We start from the raw sequence: 23567 nt of genomic DNA on the forward strand, positions 1-23567 counted from the left end.
TTCTTTTGTTGGGTTTTCTCAGTTCTATGGTTGCAGGATCAAAATCACACAAAACTGTCTCAAAGAAACAAAGTCGAATCTTACATTCATACTACACAAACTCAGTGAGTTAAATTTCTCTCAATCCATGTACCGAACCAAACCAAACCAAATCAAACTTTCAAAAGAACTGAAACACTCATCGATTTCTTTCAAAACAGAATACACTCTTCATCTTTTGCGCATGTAATGAAATCTTTTTCGTTTGTTTATACTTAGCACATTGGTATAAACCTATCATCAACTCCACATTAACTTTTAATTTAACTTGGCCTGAATTAATGGCAATCTTAATGTTTCCAATTTGTTTTGGTAAACAAATCATAAATGTAATTCAATTTTGGAAAGCTTCTAGATTATTGGTTTTATTTGATCAAGAAGAAAGATGGAAAAATTCAAATCTTAAAACTTCTTAAGGAAATTCAAATTCATCATCATCATCATCATCATCATCAATTTGTTTGTTTTTCTTTGAAAGTTTTAAAGTTCTGTTAGGTTTTGATTTTATTTTGTTGGATTTGGGGTTATTGTTTTCTTTTTCTTTTGAAATTTTAATGAATTCACCGTTATTTTCTTTTTAGGGTGAATTTACGATGATGATTTTCTTTTTGGTTGCCAGTGATCATTTGGTTTGATCTTGATTACATTATTTTTTTATTTAGTTGATGACTTGTCATTAGATCTTTGTAATAAAAAAACACCACAGAACCATCCATACACAGCAAAAGACACAGAAAGAATCCAAACCAGTAAGTTGATTTTTGTTTGTGCCAGATTTTACCATGGCACAGTGACAAAAGAGTTCACTTGAAAAAGGTTGTGCTTTCGTTTTCTCATTATCCAACCGATTTTTTAACTAATCAGAAACCTTGAAGAAAAATCCACACGGATATATTTGACTCAAACGAAAAATCCACACGGATATATTTGACTCAAACTTGAATTCTGAACTGAAGTGGATGCTCGTAATCAAAATATCCATTCTACAGTTTACCACTCGAAACAGTTTAGAGAATCCAGTTTACCATTCAAACCTTTCAGTTTACCACTTCTTCTGTCTGCTTTACCACCTAAACCGTCTGTTCTTCCTCATCCAGCCTTACTCTACCAATCTATCACCCAAATCCCGTCACTAATTCACTTTTCCTTTCATCATCTTTTATCATCAAAGTGTCTCCTAATAACTCAAACTATCGATCGGTTCTTATCGCTAAAGATGAACGATCTCGTTACTGAACTGCGTTGTTCTCTGTGGACGGGTTGGGCGGAATGATAATGAGCATCTTTCGACGAGTAAGCACAAACCTTTTGATTTTGTAGATTTATTCTATGATTGATTTGTAAGAGATAAGACTGAGAGAGTACATTGACAATGGAAGATTCGAGGAATGATATGAACCGTAAAAGTGAATTTATCGATCCGAAACTCATTCAAAACAAAAGAAGAATGCCATATATTGAGTTTGTAGAAAGTCGTCAAACTGACACAAGATTAAAAATTCAATACGAATTGTATCATCCCCAGTGTTTTCTCAATTTATCCTTCTGAATCTTCCCAGCTGAATTCTTTTTTTCGATTTCACCTACTCGGTTGATAGAACTTCATCTGTGTGTTTTTTCATTTAGGAAGCTGATCTTTCCAATCGGTTTTTTCAACTCCGCATACATCTTCAACATATATATATATAAGTCTCATTAAACATTGATATATGCTTTTGTGAAAAAACTATTATCGCTTGATTCTTTTTCTACAAACGCGTTAATTTAAATTCATTAACGAATTGTTTTACGAGTTGAAAGATTTATTTCACTATACGAGCATCGATTTCATTACCATATCCATCTTTTTTTGATATCTTCAAAGGTTTGAAATCAGTTTCTTGATCTTAAGCTTAAGAAAACACGCGACGTTTATTGTTTTCTGATCATTGTTGTTTTGGTGATTGATATCACTTGTCTTGAATTGGCTTTTCTTACCAGAATTTCTTTTTGATCTGCATATATTCGACTTGAACTTGGCTACTGGAACAACCCAAGGATTCTAAATTCATCAAAAAGCACATTTTGTGTGAGTAGAATTCCCTTTTCCGATTCTTGAATGAGATTGTGTAAATGACTCATGACTAACTTTCAAAAGTATTTTACTTATTCCGGTTTTGAATAGTTAAAACAAAAATGGAGGACATCTGGATGAAACTCGAAGCAGTCTTTGACTCTGGAATCATTCCTGTTCCAATCCATTCACACCGCAGACGTAGACCAACAACTCATCCAAGATATCGATCAATACGTCATCATAAAACAATGGTGACCACTAGATCAGCTTCGAGTTCTAAAGATACTCCAAAATCAACAACAACAACAACAACAACAAAATCAACTAAGAAGAAATCATTATATATACCATCTGAATTTAAAGCGCCACTCTTATCTCCTCAAAGTTGGATGGACTTAGATTTTATTATTGAAAATTTATCGGTCAGAGAAATTAGAACGATCTTAGAAGTTTGTTCGATTACAGATGATTATTGTAGAAAGTTTCAACAAATTCAAATCTTTAAAGATAAAGTTTTACCCAAAGTTTTAGTTAAGTTTTTCTAATATCAAATAAGCTTTTTTTTTGGATCTATAAATGTAAAAAGATTATGAAAAGTTAAAGAAGTTGCAAACTAATTGAATTGATTTCTTTTTCTCTGTTTTTGTTTTGTGTAGATTGTTAGAGAAAGATACTCGAATGATATAAGTCAAGTTTCAGATGAAGAATTAATTGAAAGTTTTTTATCTATAGAACCATTAGTAGGAGAAAAAAGGAGATTTGAAGAAGATTTAAGTGATGATGAATCGATTGATAGTAACCTTTCATCTGATTCTAGGCCTACTAAAAAACTTAAGGTTTCTAAATACTAAGGGATTCTATTCCGTTTCTGTTTTCTTATCTTAATGCAGTTTTTACATTTTCTTTTCTTATTATTCAATAATTCATCAAATCTTTGCACATCTTAACCTATGCTTTAATTTCCTTTTATCTTTGATTCTCATTACTCATTAAATAGTCAAATACATACATAATCAACTTCTCTCTTCTTGTATCTCACTACAATCTTGAAGGTATTATGTAGGCTATTTTGTTTTGTTGGGTACATGGATAGGTTTGTTATACATGCTACAACATTAGGTTGATGGTTTCTATTATGCTTCAAAGATTTAATTTGTATTTCTTCTTTGTAGTCAATAGGATATGAAGAATATCTTTCTCAAGTAATTTTAAGCATTATGTTCTTGATTCAAATGAAAAGTTATCTTGGATTTCATTTCATTCTTTTTGAAGGGTTCATGATTCACATCAAAGAGAAGGCGGGGTTAGAACTTAGGTGATGGATTGGATTCTTAGCATGTAGGCTGGTGCATGGATGACTCAAATGAATAAAGTTTTGTGAAAGTTTTACTTTGTTAGCCCTGAAACACCATCAGATAGTACTCAAACCTCTGACCAGGAGGAAGATCAAGAATATATGGTATACAGTCATGACATACATTGGCATGCATAATAAGAGGCCTTGCTTGGTTGTCAAAGGGGCAACTTATAAAACCCCTTTGTAAGCCTTTGAATTGCAAGTTGATTATAAGGCTGAGGAAGGTGCTAATGTTAGCAACTGACAAGAATGGAATCTCGGTGACCGATAAGAGCAGTGAGACAATACCTGCTCAAAGTGAAGGTAGAAATTGGTAAGAGATTATATTAAAGCATACGAGCAACACAACATAAATGGAGAAGAGAGATAATAACCTGAGGAAGGTGCTAATGTTAGCAACTGACGAGAATAGAATCTCGGTGACCGATAAGAGCAGTGAGACAATACCTGCTCAAAGTGAAGGTAGAAATCGGTGAAGAAAAGAGAAAGACAATTAGGCTAAAGGCAACACCAATTTATACCAAAGAAACACAATAACGGTCACGTACAACAAACACAGCAATGATGTTATATGATTAATAAGCATATGATATCATAGATATAAGATGAGAAACAAATAAGAGAAGGATAACATCTTAGATTAGATAACCCCAAATATGATGTATTCATTATACCTCAATTCCCTCCCCGGTTCTCTAAATCCAAAAGATTTATTCTTCTACAAAACTCCTTGTGTGTGAACGGTGGTAAGGATTTAGTAAACATATCTGCTAGCATATCGGCAGTTGGAATATATTTGATTTTGAAATGTTCTTTGTCTACATGTTCACGAATAAAGTGATACTTCACATCAATGTGTTTTGTTCTATTTTGAAATTGAGCATTTTTTGATAGGCCAATTGCGCCTTGATTATCTGCTAGTGATAAAGCAGTCGAAGCTAATGTCTTATTAATATCCTTCATAAATTGAGTGAACCAACACAAATCCTGACCCCCTTTGTACATCGCACGATATTCAGCTTCTGTAGATGACCCTGCAACACCTTCTTGCTTCTTTGCTCTCCAGTTGATGCACCCGGATCCAAGTTGTGAAATCATACCAGTAGTTGAACGACGAGTATACGGACATCCAGCGAAATCAGAGTCACTATAAGTTTGAAGATCCAAATTATCACCTCCTAAGACCAATCCGTAATGTTGAGTACCTTTCAAGTAACACAAAACTCTTTTGAAGGCTGCCCAATGCACCATGTCTGGCCTTTCAAAATGCTGAGATAACTGAGAAACTACAAAAGCTAAGTCTGGTCTCGTGGCAAGAGAGAGATACATGAGCATACCAACAGCGTGTCGATAATCTTCACCTGAATCAATAAATTCTTGTTGACTTTGATCAGTTCCGGGAACAAGATGTGTATTATCGATCATTGGACTACCAACTGGATTAGCTTCTAACATGTCATACTCTTCAAGTAAATTGCCAACATACTGAGGCTGAGATAGAGAAATTGTGTGAGCTTTACAATTCCTTGTCACTTTCATACCAAGAATAAACTTAGCTTCACCTAAATCATCCATATCAAAATTTTTGTTGATTAAGTCTTTGAATCTTTGAACGTTATCACTAGCTATGGTCATGTTGTCAATGTGGAGATGAACGTAACACTTCCAATTCGGATCATCAGAGACAAAAACACACGGATCTGAAGGAGTTTGTTTGAGGTTGATGCTAAGAAAGAACACTTTGATGACGTCGTGCCAACACCAAGGAGATTGCTTTAAGCCATAGATGGATTTGTTGAGTCGCAGAACAGATTTTTTGGAAGTGCCGGGAATAATCAAACCTTTTGGAATACGTAAATAAATTGTTTCTTTAGGGACTCCGTTCAGAAAAGCAAGCTTGACATCCATAACGTGAATATCGAGATCTTCGACAGCAGCAACATCCATAAGAGCACGTAGAGAAAGCAATTGACCTGTTGGAGCAAAAGTGTCGTTGAAATCTTCAGGCCTTTGAGAGAAACCTTGAGCACACAATCGAGCTTTATACTTGATAAGTTCACCTTCTGCTCCAAATCTCTTCTTAAACACCCATGTTGTTCCAATGGCATGAGCACCATCAGGTAAGTCAACAATATCCCAAACTTTCCTGTCTTCCATACCTTTAAGCTCGGCCTGAATAGCTGCAGACCAATAAGAAGCATCTTTTCTTGACATTGCTTCTTTCAATGATGTAGGAAAAGGAATGTTGCCTAATCGTGCTGATCTTGCGCGTCAAATTCAACAAGCGGACATTACACGAGCACATTGAACTTGTCTAGCAGCTTGAATGTGATGTCTTTTTGATCCTTCAGGAAGAATGTTGGATTCGTCAATATTGCTTGAGATATCATGAACTGCAGGAACTGTTGAGGGCTGCCAATCCCAAGAATGCTTGGTTGGAACAAAAGTAGGAGGTGGAGATGGTAAAGGATGCCACATAATGATATCACCCATGTCATCATAGCCAGCAATTGGTGGAACTTGAGGCGTTCTTTTGACAGGAACAAGTGCTCGAGACTCATCACATTGTGGAGATTGAGGAGAGTTGAAAGGTGTAGGTGGAATATGAGGTGACGCAGGCGGAGTATCATGATGTTCTTGAGATAATGAATTGTGAATGATATCGTCTTCATCTTCAATGACAAACTCATCCTCACTATTTTGAGAATCATGAACACCAGGAAAAATTTCATCATTAAAACTTACATTGTGACTGTAGATGATCGAGCCGTTTTCAAGTTGCACTCAAAAACTATGCATTTTGATTTGAAAACCCAACGATATGCCTTTAGCAGCCGTATCACCAAACTTCCCATCACGAAGATGTTTGGGAATAAGGACATAGCAACGACAGCCAAAAGGATGAAGGCAAGAATAATCAAATGGTCGTTGATGCCATAATTCATAAGGCGTTTTGTTGGAGTGCTTTTCCATTGGAGTGACGTTCTCAAGAAAAACAGCAGTTGAAACAGCTTCAGCCCAATAGCTGGGAGGTAAACCAGCTTGTTTTAGGAGTGCTCTTGCTTTTTTGGAAGTTGTATGATTTCCTCTGTCGGCAACAGAATTTTGCTGAGGTGTATACGAAGCTGATAGATGCATGGTAGTACCATTCTCTTTAAGGCACGTAAGAAACTCCTGAGACATATATTTGCCCCCCCTGTCATTGACGAGTGAGATAATCTTTCTTTGATGAAAGGTTTCGACTTCATTTTTAAATTCGAGAAAACAAGAAAAAGTTTCAGATTTCAATTTTAAGACATAAATATATTTATAAGAGGTACAAGCATCGGTAAGCTTAAAGTAAGAAGCATCTCCTAAAAAAGAGACAGCAATTTTTCCGCTTAAGTCGCTGTGTACAAACTGAAGAGGAACAGTCGATACAGGAAGAGATGATTTATAAGGTAATCAATGAACTTTAGACAGAACACAAGCTTCACAAGACCAGTTTGGAGGACGAGAACGATGAAACAAAACCCTCAAACAATCAGAGTTGGCATGGCCAGCAAGTCTATGAAGAGTGTGATAAGTGGTTAGCAAACGAGCAGACGAAGCAACAATAGAAGGTAAAGCGTATTTACCGAGTTTGAGATCGAGCTCAAGTACTCCATCGTGGATCGAACCGTATAAAATGGGAGAATCATTCCTTTTAACAATGAACGAATCTTCTTTGCTATGTAAGGAGCAACCTTCAAGCATGAGTTTTCCAAGGCTGAGTAAAGTGCCATTGACTTTTGGAACATGGAAAGCATGAAAAGAGTTAATTGATCCATTGCTTGACCCATGAATAGTACCTTCACCAATGATTTGAATTACAATACCATCAGCAAGAGAAACAGTAGACATTTTAGGTGAATAAGTAGTGAAATCTTGAATGTCAGAAGTCATATGATCAGAGCATCCACTGTCGAGAAGTTTAGGCGATACAGATGGAACGGTTTTTACAGCCAAAGCTTGTGAAAAATAAGCAGGAGAAAAATCTGAAGACTGAACAGCACCGACATAGGCAGCAAATGTGTTTTGAACTGAAAATATGGCATCATCGACATATTGGGAGCTGTTGACAACAGGAGCAGTTTCAGGAGTAGCACGTTGACGAAGATTAGCAGGTCGCTTTTCACACCATAAAGTCCAACAGTCATCTCTATGATGTTTAGTGAGAGGATTATGAACACCATTCGAACAGAAGTTTCGTCTAGAGTTAGAGTTGGAGTTGTTGCGATTAGCCGAAGAGTTATTTCAATTGTTAATAGCATTAGAAGTAACACGACAAGAGGATAAGGTGTTTGATTCAGGTTTGTTGTTTTCTTCTTTGTCAGCGTGGTGGTCATCAAGAGCTTCCAGAAGAACCTTGGTTTTTAAAGGACGTTTGGAATACATAAGTTCTTTAAAAGTAGCAAGAGAATCCGGAAGTTTATGAACAATAATTTCAGCTAACGGTCCGTCTCCGATGTTGTTGGTAACATTACAATTAACCAAATCAGTCATTCCTTGACGTATATATTTGATGAATTGAGATAAAGAAGAAAAGGATACGCGCAAGAAGCTTAAGAATACACGACTTTGACTAGCAGCATCAGAAGCTTGGTAAGACGATAAAATAGAATCCCACAAAACATTGGGAGTTAACATATTGGCGTTTGTAACAAAACAGGCTTTAGAAGTTTGATCAAGACACTGAAGAATGACACCATGAGCACTATTTCTTTGTTTGACAAAATTGGCATAAAGAGAAGAGTCGGTTGGTGGTATGGCTGGATGAGGAGAGGAAATAAAAGAGCCAAGATCATGCTCTAACATCCAACCGTACATATTCAGGGGCCATTGAGAAAATTCGGTCTCATTTAATTGCTTGATAGTCGAATGCTTTGTACCTCCTGCGGTAGACACAACACCCAAACCCCGCCGCGGGAAACTGGGGCAGCGCTGCGATAGCGCGGGGGTCCCGCCGCGGACTCAGTCCACGGATTGACCACTGGGGTGAAAACCGCGCCAGGGCCCGGTTTTCACTGCGGTACAACCCGCCGCTGCCCAATTGACCGGACCCCAGGGGTAACCCTGGGGCGCAGGGGTTTGATGCCAAGGCGAGCTGTACTCACCTTTCAGCTTTGTCCAACACCCCTGACCTCATCAATCAGTATCGATCGCCATTAATCTGCCAAGATCCCTCCCCATTGGATTCACCGGATCAGCAGTCACCATGGGCGAATCCAGGGTGACCCCAAGTTGCGTTTTCTATACGTTTTTCTTTCAGATCGGCTTAAAAAAACTGACTAATTCCTTTTTACCCATTTTGTCTGAAAGTCTCAGTGGTCTTATCTTTCTTCGACTTCCACATACCTTTCCCCGTTTCAAACCAATCTCCACTTACCTCCATGACTTACACCATGCCGACATCCACTGGACCATCGACATCCAAAAGTCTTGCACCTCCATCATCAACCCCAGTTCGCCAGCTACGAAACCGTTCTCCACAGCAACCATCGCCCGGTTTTGTCTTAACAGGGTCAGACTCACGACGTAGGATCACAAGAGAGGGCAGTAACCCTGCCTCTCATCCTACTACGCCTGTCTCTACTTCAAAAGACTCTGCAAAACGAGGCCGGGAGGAGGCCAACAACGACGAGCCTGATCTGAACGTCACAAAGAAACGAAAAACAGTACCCAAGCCCAAGGTGAGTCCTCTGTCTTGCTCTCACTTTCCTCTACACGTGATCCTCATCTATGTTTTCTCTTTGGTTGGTGCGTTAGGGTACCAAAGACAAAGGAGTACCTACTGTGGTCAATGTTGATCAGGACTCCTCTGGAGACGAGAACGAGGCTGTCGAAACCCGACCGGGCCACCGAGGCGATGTCAAGGAGCTTATGAGGTACTATGGAGCTCCCAAGCATTACAAAGACGAGGTAAGTAGTTAACAATCTTTCAAATTGCCATCGAAACCATCTCATCACTCACTTGGTTTTGCTTCCCTTGTATAGACTGGGCCCTTCAAGCGCTCCTACCCGTGCAAGTGGTGTGGTGAGTACTATACCCAAGGTTTCAAATCGAACGACAATCTCTATGGCCATCGAGATGGTGACAAGGACCGTCGACCTTGCCCCGGCCGTAAGAAAGCAATAAAATCTGGAATGAAACTGCCACCTACCTACCAAGAATTACAGAAGGCTGCTAATAAAGAGACCGCTGGGGGAAAATTTATGTCTGCTTTCATGGATCGACCTTCATTCAGTGTTCAGTTACTCAACGTCTTACTTGTCTTATGGATCATCCGGCAAGCTCTTCCTTGGTTGCGATTCTCCGATCCAATATTACGAAGCGCCTTTAAATTAGCCAACCCATCTGCCGACATGCGATCCCCTACTTGGGCTGCCCAAACTGCTAAAAAAATCTACAAGTCGCTTCATGGTGAGGTTTTGCGAAAAGTAAAGGTGTGTCTCTTTAATCTATGTATCTATTTTCTACCATCACTTCAATTTCTCACACATCTGCTTCCTTTTATCTGTCTCTTGTTTCCACAGGCTAATTCCAGCCGTATCTGGTTAGTCCACGATGTGTGGACCACCCGAGGAAACCGATACGCTTTCATAGCGTTGATAGCTTGTTATATCGATGCCGATTTTCGATATCAGAGGGTTTTACTGACACTCAAGATGGTCGCTTGGAACCACTATGGAGCGCTTTTGGCGCGCCCGGTTGCTAGGTATCTAGTCCGTCACGACTTACACCATAAGATAAGTGTTCCCTTTGGTTATGTTTTTTTGCGTCATTTAGCTAATCTTTCATCACGATACTCACGTTTTAGGGCAAACGACCGACTCAGGCTCAAACAACAACACCATGGCAATTGAGATGGAGGTCATGTTCGCCGCCAGTGAGAAACCTGTGGAATGGGCTAGTTCCCAAAACCATGCTCGATGCTATTGCCACAAGTTGGCTCTAGTGGTGAAGGCCGGGTTAAAAGCATTATCAATTGAATCAGGACATTCGAAACCAACCACCGACGCCAATGTGGCTGTTCCCTTACCCACCTTTCAGCTTAACAACCAGGCAGTTGAGGTCGACGCTGAGTCAGCTGACTCGGATGAAGAAGAAGATGTGGACGAATCCGATCAAGGTCCAGAACTTCCCAAAGAAGAATTGTGTTCATCAGTTGAGAAGGTCTTAGCAAGCCATCCAGGCAATATCTATGCGACTGCAGTTCAAAAGGTAATTTCAAAGCTTAACTTGTTGAGTTGCCTTTTGAGAAACCGACCAATATGTTTTATCAGGTCGATACTGTCAGCAAAAAGATTGCTGGCTCTCATTCTCGTCGTCAAGAATTCAGGGGGCTTTGTAAGGAAGCCGGGTTGGATCACCGGACACCAATCGCAGGATACGGCATTCGTTGGAATGTTATATACGACTCTCGAAAGCGCATGTGCGCTGCACAAGAGGTGGGTAGCATATTGATTGCTTTATCTTATCGAACCTTTTTAATTGAAACCTTTCGTATCCTCACAGATAGTTAATAAGATGCTCGCGACTGATCGCAAAGGTGCACAGTTTTTCAAAGGGATATTGATACATGCTGATGAATGGGAAGCAATCGAGGCACTGAATAGCATATTAGAGGTATGTGGATCAATATCCTCGGTTTGGTTATAATATGTTTATTTCTAACATGTTCCACAGATTTTTGCAATTGGAACCAAACGCATGGAGGGGGACTTTCCCTCGGGTGCTATGGCTCTTGTGGAATATCACCAGATCAAGAATTCACTCAATGAAGCTCGGAAGAAGACGAAATCGAAACCATTAATAGACATGGTAGGTGTAATGTTAGACCAGCTTCACCTATACGTCGATGAAGCACTTCGATGCAAGGCACTTGTCTTGGCATCAATTATGCACCCACAATATCGTCTAGCGTTCTTTCAAAAGGCCTATCCGGATCACAAAGACCAGGCAACAACTTGGCTCAATGAAGCATTTGCTTCTGCGCTGAACACCGCCCGAAAAGAATCAGACACCACTCAATCACAGCCTCTGCCAGATGTCCAACACGATGTTGTAGATGACGATGACTTCAATGAATATACTGCCAGCTCCAACACCAATCCAACGCACTCGGCACAGGAAGGTGAACTAGAATCCTACTTGATGGGTCACCGCGAATTTGAGAAAAATGAGACTGCACTCGATTGGTGGAATGTGAGTCCAAAAGATTCCTCATGTCACCTTTCAATAAAATATGATTGACCTTTTAATATGTTCGTTCTAACAGAGAAACAAAGCTATATTCCCAGTACTTGCGACAATGGCACGAGACTACTTGGCGGTTTCGGGCACCAGTTGCCCGGCTGAGCGCGTATTCTCTAGTGCAGCCGATATTTGCACGCAAGATCGTGGTGGGCTCCTTCCTTCCACAATGAGCAGGTTGGTTTGCTCACGTGAGTGGTTAAAGGATTGCATAGACCCAGGAGGTGAGTATGGTACAGCTATAAAATATATTACCACATACTTGGAAGGCGAGGATAAAAAGAAAAAGAAAGGATTCATAATTGTAGATTGAGATTAGTAGAATAGCTTGTGATTGCTTTATAAAACATTTCTTTTTTGGTATTAAATTTTTTTGTCCTTCGGTAGGTAATACAATTTTTTTTTACCTTTGGCCCAAAACGACCGCAGTGAGGTGCCCTGCGGCGCGCTGCGACCGTTTCGAGCGCGCCGCGACCCCAAAGACGATTTTTCTCCCTGCGGTAGCGCTGGGGTGAGTTTGGCTTTCCACTGGGGTCGATCCCGCCGCTGGCTCCGGGAAGCTGAATTCCCCCGCGCTGCGGCGGGGTTTGGGTGTTGGTAGACGACAAAGACATGACTGATTGGTCGAAAAAAATTAAAATATCGTGCACACTGGGCTCATAACCAATTGCGAGTTGATTATAAGGCTGAGGAAGGTGCTAATTTTAGCAACTGACGAGAATAGAATCTCGGTGACTGATAAGAGCAGTGAGACAATTCATGTGGCGGGCGCCGCACGTTTTGCGGCGCAGATATGCGGCCTGCAGGGCCTGCGAGCACATGCGCGCAGGCAAACGGCCCAAAACGGGGCCTGCGCGCATGTTTCCAGAACCTTCCATCCAGCCTGTAGCCCGGAGCGGGGTTTTTTTTTTGTTCCTTATATACCCTTCTTTTTTCCCTTTTAGTTCAATATCGAACTTTTTTTAGAACAAAGTCCTCATCACTCATTGCTTATCATGCCTACCAAGATGACGCATCGACGCACGAGGACGCGATGGACGCGATGGACGCGTTGATAGAGTCTGACCTGACGGGCAAAACGACTCCGTCCACCCCCAAAACACGTCCTTCCACCTCAAACGCCACCGATAAGGCCATCATCCCCCCCTTCATCACTTCTAACTCGGTCGCGAGCACTCCAGCTTCGCTGGAGAGCACGCGAAAACGCCTTCGTCAGCGCGCTCCCTCACCGAGCCCCCTGGAAGGGATCGAGGAGATCACCGGAACTCCTCGATCAGTTCGGATCACGAAGCTTTTCGGTGCCTCTGGTGCATCGTCCAAACCTCTTGGAGCGCTCATTGATAAACTTATCAATGTATCAAGGGCCACTTTGATCCCAAAGTCAAAGCAGGCCAAATCGGTCAAAGTCGATATCGACTCGGCAGCTGATATCCTTATGCTCGCCGAGTTGATCAAAGAACAGGCTTCGGTCTCTGAAGCAAGACGGGTGGTTTTCGAACCAGGACGACAAGCTGTCCCGATCCCCACCACGTCATCAATCGCGTCAAACGCCCAATTTGAATTCCGAAACAACTCTCTTGCAGACAAGGTCGCAGAGCTAGCCGAACAAATGGCCAAGCTCGTGTCTGTAGTCACACCTGACAAACAGCCAGGCCAGCAGAAACAACCAACAGGCAGTTCATACGCTCTGGCCGCCTCGAAACACGCGCCGGGAGCAAGTCAACCCCAAAGACCAAACCCAACGAGCTTCAAAGCTAACCAAACACAACGCCCCCGCCCTAAGATGGAGCATTTGCTCACGCTTAACCAAAGGGACCCAGCAAATATCGCTGGAGGCGGACGACCGATTCCAGAACTCATCAAGGAGTTCAACCTAGTCCTGAAAAACAACAACATCAAAGTCACCATGGACGACGTATCCCACGTGGAGGTCAGGAATATCCACCGCCATCCATCAGGTGACTTGGTAATCTACCTAGAGTCCCAAAAACAAGCCCAGGCGCTTCGAGGACAGGCTGCATGCTGGCTTCCTAAAATCTCCCCCAATCTCTCACTCAAAGAGGACATCCACTCTGTCATCATACATGGCATTCCCACCACCTTCAACCCCACCAGACAAGAAGACTTAGATCTCTTGAAGATATGTAATGGCGATCTCCTTAATGACACCCTCTTCGTGAGGTGGTTAAAGAAAGATACGACCGAAGACTCGGCGAAACGCCATTCCTCCCTGCTGATCGGGTTTAAAACGCTGAATCAAGCGACCATCGCAGCCTGCACTAAAGTGTGGCATGGGAGAGGCCGTCACCGTACGGAATTGTGTGGACCACCACCAACGCGGCGCTTTAACTGCCAAGGTGTGGGTCATACTGCCGCTGCATGTAAACTAGAAACTATGTGTCCTTCTTGTTCTGGACCACACCATGCACATAACTGCCCCATCAAAGGCTCTACAGCTTTGAAATGCATAGCGTGCGCCAGAGGCAAATTGAAAGCTGATCCTAGTACGAACCTAGCCAGGCTTTTCAAAGAAAACCACGCAGATTTCCTGCACCACCCTTTCTCACCCCTGTGCCCCGTGAGAATTGCGAGTCAACGGCCGCCTCACAATCCAAGCTCTTCACCTTATATCGTGGTGATGGATCAGGCAAACTTATCTAATCCTCAATGTTAGAGAACCAGATAAGAAGCATACTCAAATTTGACCACACTGCTGCAATCCTCCAGCTGAATTGCCGGCATTCCAAATATGTTACCCATTCCCTATTTAATTCAGAACTTACTGGCCTCTTTTCAATTCTCGCCGTTCAAGAACCTTACATTAATCCTATAGACAACTTACCACTCAATTTACAAAATTGGTCCCTAGTCTGCCCTAATCCTCCATCACGTGAGGAGAAGGACAGACCACGAGCCTGTCTATATATCAGACAAGACCTCAAGCCAGTGATCAACCCAATCCACACCACCTCTAGAAACATGGCCGCTTGCACCGTCACTATTGACGGCTTCACTCTGTTGATTGCAAGCGTCTATAATCCCCAAAAGACACTCCAGGGATTCGAAGCCTTCACGGAAATGCTTCGAATGGCCCCGCTAACAACCCAACTCTTACCCACCATCTGCACCACAGACTCGAATCTTCACTCACCACTCTGGAACCCGACACACAGCAAGTCAAACGACGTCGAGGCCGAAAAGCTAATTGACATGCTTTCGGAATGGGGACTTACCCTGCGCTCCCCAAAGGGGATCCCGACCTTTGGCGTCAGGACACACAACACAGATGGCACGTCCATCGACCAGGTATGGGTTAATGAAAACTTCGATGACGTAACTCACCAGTGTTTCATAGATGAAGAGGACATCCTCAACCATCAGTCCGACCATCAAGCTCTTGTCACGTGCTTCTCCACGAAGACAGGAGACGCAGACACCGCCCAGTCTCAAGGCATCAAGTTAAAAAACTGGAATAAGGTAGACCGAGCGCTTTTCGAACAAGAGCTGGCCACAACTTTACCAGCACTTCAACCGCTCACAACTCGGGCCGCAATCGAGGCATTCGACGAAGCCCTCCGCACGGCAATCACCGACGCGCTTAACAAACACTCACCAAACAAAGCGAAGGCCGGCAAGCACAAAGCCTGGTGGCGACCAGCAATCTTGGACCCCCTTCGTAAAGAGGCGGCAAGACTGAGGCGCCTAGCCAAGAAGAACCGCGACGAGGAGTCCCTCAGAGCTTACAAAAAAGCAAGGAACACCTTCAACAAAGCCATCGACAAAGCTAAAGAAAGCTCATGGAGACAGTTCTTATCTAGCGTCGACCATACGAACCTTTTCCAAGCGAAGCGCATAGCTTCTGGACGTAAGCCATCCTCCCTTGTCAGCACCATCATCACTGATGAAGGCAGGACCTGCTCTACAAACCACGAGAAGGCGGAAGCGCTCTTCTCGGCTACCTGTGTGGCCACAGCGCCCTGCAGGTTGGACACCACGAATCACCTAGAATTCCCCCTCGACGAAACTCCCCGCCCATCCACGGAGTTGACACCACCCTTCCTCGCCATGATAACCCATGAGACTCTGTCGACAATAGTCAACGAAAGCCCACCAAAAAAGGCACCAGGCGCGGATGGCATACAGAACTGGGTCTGGAAGATGGCCTGGGGTAAAGTAAAGTCTCACGTCAAATTTTTGTTCCAATGCATCTCAATCACAGGTCTCATACCACGCGCTTGGAAGACAGCGGTCACAATCATGATACCGAAACCCGGAAAGCCAGACTATACTCAAGCATCAGCCTACCGCCCAATAGCGCTTCTGCTCACACTCAGCAAATTGTTCGAAAAACTCCTCACCATCCATCTCTCTGGACACGCAGAGAAGCTCAAAATGATACACGACGGACACTACGGTGGCCGACCCGACAGATCCAGCCAAGAAGCACTTGTGCACTTGGTGTCGTGGATCAAAAAAGAATGGGCGAAAGGGAAAGTAGTAGGCGCGCTCTTCGCTGATGTCAAATCTGCTTTCCCATCAGTTCACCACCCCAGACTGTTGGACACCCTCGAAAAGAAGGGGTTCAACACACAAACCCTCAACCTCATCGACAACTTCCTAACAGAACGCTCCACCGTCCTAAGCTTCAACGGTTTCGAATCACAACCCTTTGTACTCGACCACGGGCTACCTCAAGGATCACCACTATCCCCTCTTCTATACCTTCTTTACAACTCGTCCCTTCTCGAAATAACTGACAACATTCCTACGTCCACAGCGCTCGGATTCATAGATGATGTTGTGCTCCTCTCGACCGCAAACAACACACACCAGCTGAAATCCCAAATGCAAACCTTATCCTTCCGTCAACAACAGTGGGCACGCGACCACGGTGCCATCTTCGATGTCAAGAAGACATTCTGGGTTCTGTTTACCCTCCACACGCCTAACGTCATCCCGACAATTAACTTTGCGGACCGAAGAGACATCAAGCCGGCAGATTTCGCCAAATGGCTCGGTGTGAAGGTCGATAATAAGCTCAACTTTAAACAACACAGGCTGGACGTAATAGCGAAAGGCCATCAAAGGGCAGGGTTTCTAGCCAACTTATCCAAAACGGGCTGGGGCATTCCTCCCAAGCTCATGAGAATACTGATAACAACTACTATCCACGCAGCCACAGACTACGCGGAAATGGCGTGGCTCCCGACCGAATCATCTATGTTTGTCACGGACCAGCTAGCAGGAATTGACAATACCTGTGCGAGAGCAGCTCTGGGCGCACTACGCACCACACCCACAGTCTTCCTTTGTCACGACCTCAACATGACACCCCCAAAAGCTCGACTGCAGAGTAAAGTATTAAGCTTTATGGCACGATCCCTAGCTAAGTCGAAATCACACACTTTTTTCCAGTTAATTCAACAAGCACAGCATACTTCACCAAAAAGTCACAAGAACCCGTTTCACCAATTCTTCCAGCACAGCCTCCACAAACACTTCGAAGAATTCGTCATACAACTACCCGTTGACCCTGCCTCTACGCTGATACGCCCCATCAACTACTCTATGATCCTCCAGGAGAACAAAGAAGTCGCCAAAGCTGACACACTCCGTTTGAAACCTACTCCGCATCACTTACTCATCTTCTCAGATGGTTCACGCATACCAAAGAAGACCACTGCAGCTGCAGCCTGGTGCGCTAACTCAAGGTTGTCAAAATCAACTCATCTCGGGCCAGCCCGATCCCATGGTATATACCAAGCAGAGTATACAGGCGTCCAGCTAGGGCTCAAGATAGCCCTAGAAATGGCGACTTTTGCCACCCATTGCACCACAATTGTCCTTGACAATCAAGGTGTGATCAAAGACCTCCAATCTAACTCTTCGTCGATCTCTTCATTAGACAACCGACAACAAACTTTCAAATTACTCCAATGTATTCACCAAGCTTTCCCGAATATGCGAGTCACCATCTGATGGTGCCCAGGACACAAAGGAATCCCGGGCAACGAGGAAGCCGACAAAATCGCCAACTCACTAGCAAAACGATCATTGCCCAGCACATTCACCAACACCCCAAGCACCGCCGCCTTTCTTGCGGCGATCAAAGAGTGGAAAGTTGAACAAACACAACTCCTCGACGACAAAGACCTGAAACGACTGGGCCACGCGCCTCAGCCGAAGAAACACCTAGATGGATTGTCAGAGCTCCTCAAACACGAGGTGGCTACGCTGACGCAACTACGATCAGGACACGCCCCCCTAAACGCGTACCTCAACCGATTCAAGCAGCCTATTGACCCAGTATGTGAGTGTCAGGAAGGTATAGAAAATGTTGATCACTTCCTTTTCATTTGCCAACTACACGAACAGCACCGCACGAAACTTGAACACGAACTACAAGAACATGTTACGAAAATGGATAAAAGAATCTTATCAACACCGAAATGCTTCAAGCTAATCGCCACATACTGCAACTCCACGTGGAGATTTGCCAACAGATGGATCTGGGCCCAAGCCACAGACGAATCCCAACCAACTAACCGCCTGCAACCACAAGAGTAACTTTTCGTTTCTTTTTCCCTCCATACTTCATCGCCGCTTTTCCAAAAAACCATATAAAACATGTAAATTTAGATGAAACAGCCAACAGCAACCTTTCCCCTGACACAGCCAGAGGGGTTTTACCGGTGCTGGACATATAAATGAGTGTTTGATAGCCTAACGGCTCCAAAAACACTATAAGAAATGCAAAAAAAAAAAAAAATGCCTACCAAGTGGCATCCGCCTTCGAAGGCCCATGACCAAAGATGGACAGGCTTTTTGATGTCCGATCTTCGTGGGGACTCGTCTAATCGCCGCAAAGCCAAATGCACCCATTGTTCAACTATATTTGACAATGGGAAGCCGGCTGATCTCTTCAAGCATGCTACCAATTCATGCAAGAAGATAACCCCCGAGGGCAGGTCCTCTTATATTCGCCAAGTTCCCCAATGTTCAAAAGCTCCCATTCATGATTCTCAAAACTCTCCATCTTCTATGTCTAAGACCACAGCTCCTCCAATTGTTGTTAATATCGAAAGTTCTCATTCTTCGATGCATCACTTCTCGGGCTTCTCTAAGCCGAAAACTGATGAGCTACACGAAATATTACTTAAAGCCTTAATCACGGGGAACATCCCCTTCCGATTCCTTCATAATCGTTACTTCTGTTTGTATCAAGAAACTCTTGCTCGCGCCTCCTATCAACTACCTACTCGTCACAGGATGGCTTCCACTATACTTCCTTATTTACATGCGAACTATCAACTTCAAGCTGCTCAAGTTTTCAAGAAGGAGAAGAGTCTTACTCTATCTCTCAATGGGTGGACCGACTGTTCTAAGAACAGTGTTTATGCTGTCATGTTATTACGGGGCACGAAGATCAAGTATTATCTTGATAATCTTGATCTTCATGCCGCCAGACATACTTCCGATAATGTCCTCGAGGCTACCAGTGGAACTCTCCGTCGACAAGGAGTTGAATGGGCAACTATATGCGCGGTGGTCACTGATTCACCTTCCATCATGGTCAAGTTTCGGGTGAGTGACTTGATTTCCATCTTTGTATACTCTCGAATTAATACTAATAAATACTTCAATCGCTCAGCGTCTTCTTTGTGTTTCGCATCCTCATATCGTTCCTGTTGGCTGCTGTCTCCATCTCTTCAATCTTATAGTGAAAGATATATGTGCATTCCCTCTTATTTTACCGATAGTCAAAAACCACAAGATCCTCGCAAACTTTTTCACCAAATCACATTACTGGGGAGAAATTCTCGAAGATTGGCGAGGTGAGGTTGGCGCGGGGCATGCAATTCAAACTTTTTGTCTCACTCGTTGGTTTTCAATGGCAAAAGTTTGCTTGTCAGTCCGAGATCATGAACCTGGCTTTATCAAGTGTATCAACATGTTAAATTACCCGTCCATCGATGCACCCGAGATCAACAAAGAAGTCCAAATTGTCATCAATGACCGCGATCACTTTACTGGTAACGAAGTTCTCGTCAAGATCCTACGTCCGATTGTTGATTCACCGGCACGATTAGAGCGTTCTGATACAACTTTAGGTGACATTTGGAAAGAGCTTGGTATTGTCTACTGTAGCATTCAAGATACCGAAGTCTATGATCGATTCAAACCTCTCAAATATCACGCTTTGTCTAGTCTTCATAACCGTAGCAAACAATTCCAGCTAGATATATACATCTTGGCCTTCTTCCTCGATCCAGCATATCGTGAAGTTGCCACTTCCAAGAAATACTCTATCGATTGGATGACCCGACAAGCAGTTGAGCTTGCATGTAAATGGGGCTGCTCTCGAAACGAAGGCTATGCTATCAAATCTCAAGTACCTCGATATCACAACGATGACTCACCCTTCAACATACCTGAATCATGTAAGTTTCTCACTTTCATTCAACCAATTTGATCAAGGCTGACCATCTTCACTGGTCATTCTTTTTAGATGATCGTCCTATTGACTATTGGCGTAACTTGCCATCAACTTCCGACACGAGCTCACTCAAGGAGTTAGCGATTAAGATCCTGGAAATTGTTCCACATGCTGCCGGTGTCGAAAGCTTGTTTTCAATCATGAGTCGATTGAAGTCAAAGGCTCAAAATCGAATGAAAGTCCAGACCTTAAAGATAATGTCACAAGTGCGACTGGGTCTCTCAGCCAACGATTCACAGAAATCGATCTCAACAAAGAAGAAAAGTTCTTCTGATAAAGATGTGGCTAGCGATGATTTAGATCTTTTTGTCCTCACTGATGAACTTGAGGCTTTTGAAGAAGGGGTAGAGCCTATGGCAGATGACTCTTCAGATGATGTTGAGGGTTTCATGGATACTCTTTTTGATTTTGCTATGTTTAAACAAAAGAAAACCAATAAGTCATCTGTTACACCAATTATAGTTGTAGAGGATGAACCTTCTAGCTGGTCTGCAGCTGATCTATTTGATGTTTGATCTTTTATGATGTTTCTTTTTTTTTACTCTCAATGTTTTTTTCTACGAGATGGCTCAAATACACGATTTCAATGTTTTTTTCAAAGAAAATCAACAAAAACACGTTTTTTTACCCTGCACTGCGCGCACCCCCCCTTTGCGCGCACATCGAGCTAAAAATCGGCCGCATTTATGCGCGCAGGCTGTAAAAAAGAGCTGCCTCCAACTTGAGAGACAATACCTGCTCAAAGTGAAGGTAGAAATTGGTAAGAGATTATATTAAAGCATATGAGCAACACAACATAAATGTAGAAGAGAGATAATAACCTGAGGAAGGTGCTAATGTTAGCAACTGATGAGAATAGAATCTTATGAATGTTTTTGGAGTCTGGGAACACGGGACTGATAAACAGTGCAACAGCACGAGTGAGCAACCTGAGAAATAACAAACTAGTCTAACTAAGACTTCTGACCTATAACAACGTTTAGAGAAAGAGTTAGGTAAAACAAAATGTAAAGTATGAAATAGTAACTAAGACTTCTGACCTATAACAACGTTTAGAGAAAGAGTTAGGTAAAACAAAATGTAAAGTATGAAATAGTAAGAGTAAATTGAGAACAGTTGTTCTAACACAAACATTACAAAAGAATAGTAGCACCTTGTTAACTTCGATAAAATAGATGATAATAAAATAGTGAAAATTACGTACTTCTCTTTCCAAAGATGGGAAAGAGAAGTATCTGGGGATTGAGACAACATATATATAACTGGTAAACTTGTTTGCTATTTGAGACTCTTTGGGGTAATGTTAATGTTAATGTTGATGTTGATCTTTCTTGTCTGAGACGTAACTTGAGGTTTGTATAATCTTTGATCTTATCGTATGTATAACTCTCTTCTTCTTCTCTTTAAGTCGATTGCAGACTTCAACAAATCTCGGTGACCGATAAGAGCAGTGAGACAATACCTGCTCAAAGTGAAGGTAGAAATTGGTGAATAAAAGAGAAAGACAATTAGGCTAAAGGCAACACCAATTTATACCAAAGAAACACAATAACGGTCACGCACAACAAACACAGCAGTGATGTCATATGATTAATAAGCATATGATATCATAGATATAAGATGAGAAACAAATAAGAGAAGGATAACATCTTAGATTAGATAACCCCAAATATGCTGTATTCATTATACTTCAATTCTTTATAGCTCCAAATCACAGGTGCCAAATCACAAACCAAGAGTCTTGATTGGTAGTATACTCAGGGATCCCTGCTCCAAATTGTCTTTGCCATTTGTCCACAGCTTCTACAGCTATTTCATTATATGTTGGACATTGAGAAACAAAGAATGAAGTTTTTTACTACCTTGAAGTATATTAAACTTTAAAATTCACCAATGAAAAACAGACAATAGGGGTTGGGCACAATTTTGACCAACCGGTTTGCAAAACCCATTCAATTGTAGTTCAATGATTCAAGAATCCTTTTGAGATGGCACCTGTGCTCCTTTAATTTTCCCTACTGTATCCAGTGAAGCAAAAGACTCTATCTCTGGATAGAGTCTGATTTTTACCCAAGATCTAATTCTAGAGCTAGAGCTAGATCTTTCTGAGGTTTTTTTCTGCTAAGTCCGCCCTTTGGGCAAAATTCACCAACGTTCACCACACCCACCAGGCCCACTAGCCTCACCAGGCTCCCCACCAGTCTCACCACCTATACCACTTCTGCACCACATTCACCAGCAGGCTAGGCAGCCTACCACCTTCACTACTTTCCCACCAATCTCACCAGTAACCCCATCACCCCACCAGTTTTGCACCATTCCCATCATTCACACCAATACCTCACCAAGGTCATGCTCACTACAAACCCCACCACCATCCCACTTTTGCGCACCATCATCACCAGCAGCAGTCCCCCACATTTACACCAATACCACAGGTCAAGTTCCCCACACCCAGTCCACCATTTCCAATCCGCCAACCCGTCACCCCCTGTGACCTGAGAGGTTTGTAGCCTCAACAAATCCATCACATCATTAGCAACCTCGGCTTCCAAACGGATCCCATGTCTCAAAACGGTCCAAACCATTTCACATCACAGACGATGGACATCCCACCACCACCACCCATCTCAGCTCGCGGCGATCTTGATCCCAACATCACTGATCCATTTGATCTTTGGAAGCCTCTCAACAACTACGTCAATAGCTTTGCCCCAAATCATGGGTATGCCATTATAGTTGGACATTCTGGGCGTGCACCTCATTTGTACACCAATTACAACTGTCATTGCAGTGGCAAACCAGCAAAGCGAAAAGTCAAGAATGACATCAACTCTACCCAGTCAACCGAACCTGCGACCGAAGGCAGAAACTAAGACCCCCCTAAGAAGAGCCGATCAATCAAGATTGGATGCCCATTCAAGATGAAGGTATCTCTTGACAAAGATCAACACACCTGGACCAACGCTCGGATCTCAACGAAGTCATTACGGTCAGCGGTACGGTACGTTACGGTCCGCGCCGTACCGCTTTCCGCCTTTTGACACTACGGTACAACCGTACCGGTATGCCAAGTGTCAGAAACCGGTTACGGTTCCGATTACGATTACGGGTCCACTTCGTTACGGTAAACCGCGACGAAACCCGTTATGACTACGGTTCCTTGCAGGGATTTCCCCTTAACCCACATTACCTCGCACACTCCTCATAACATCCCACGATTTTCTCAACGCGGGGGCCTCAAATGTCCCTTTTAGTCTATATACAGACCGCTTTCATCCAAGGAGGCGCTTGGATTGAAAAAAGAACTATCAGTAAGTCAATTTTTCATTCTTTCTTCCAT

The 23567-nt window shown here is 42.9% G+C and overlaps 3 protein-coding genes across 3 annotated transcripts in view; all 3 read left to right on the plus strand.

Moving 5' to 3' along the window:
• MELLADRAFT_32625 (uncharacterized protein) overlaps positions 1–455 on the plus strand; it is a gene marked incomplete at both ends in the record, with an annotated part of 3559 nt that extends 3104 nt beyond the window's left edge. The window contains 2 exons of the mRNA XM_007403587.1: positions 23–104; positions 201–455. Coding sequence (XP_007403649.1) covers positions 23–104; positions 201–455 — 337 coding nt within the window. The remainder of the gene's footprint in view (positions 1–22; positions 105–200) is intronic.
• A 1759-nt stretch (positions 456–2214) lies between these two features.
• On the plus strand, positions 2215–2946 carry MELLADRAFT_101211 (uncharacterized protein; the record flags this gene model as incomplete). The annotated part of the gene is made up of 2 exons (XM_007403588.1): positions 2215–2625; positions 2752–2946. 2 exons carry the CDS (start codon positions 2215–2217, stop codon positions 2944–2946), a joined length of 606 nt encoding a protein of 201 aa, XP_007403650.1.
• Positions 2947–8863: 5917 nt separating this feature from the next.
• Positions 8864–9404, plus strand: MELLADRAFT_86958 (uncharacterized protein; the record flags this gene model as incomplete). The annotated part of the gene is made up of 2 exons (XM_007403589.1): positions 8864–9163; positions 9240–9404. 2 exons carry the CDS (start codon positions 8864–8866, stop codon positions 9402–9404), a joined length of 465 nt encoding a protein of 154 aa, XP_007403651.1.
• Between the last annotated feature and the right edge of the window lie 14163 nt (positions 9405–23567).

The sequence above is a fragment of the Melampsora larici-populina genome (genome assembly GCF_000204055.1).
Source record: "Melampsora larici-populina 98AG31 unplaced genomic scaffold MELLAscaffold_1, whole genome shotgun sequence".
Taxonomy (NCBI): Eukaryota; Fungi; Basidiomycota; class Pucciniomycetes; order Pucciniales; family Melampsoraceae; genus Melampsora; species Melampsora laricis-populina.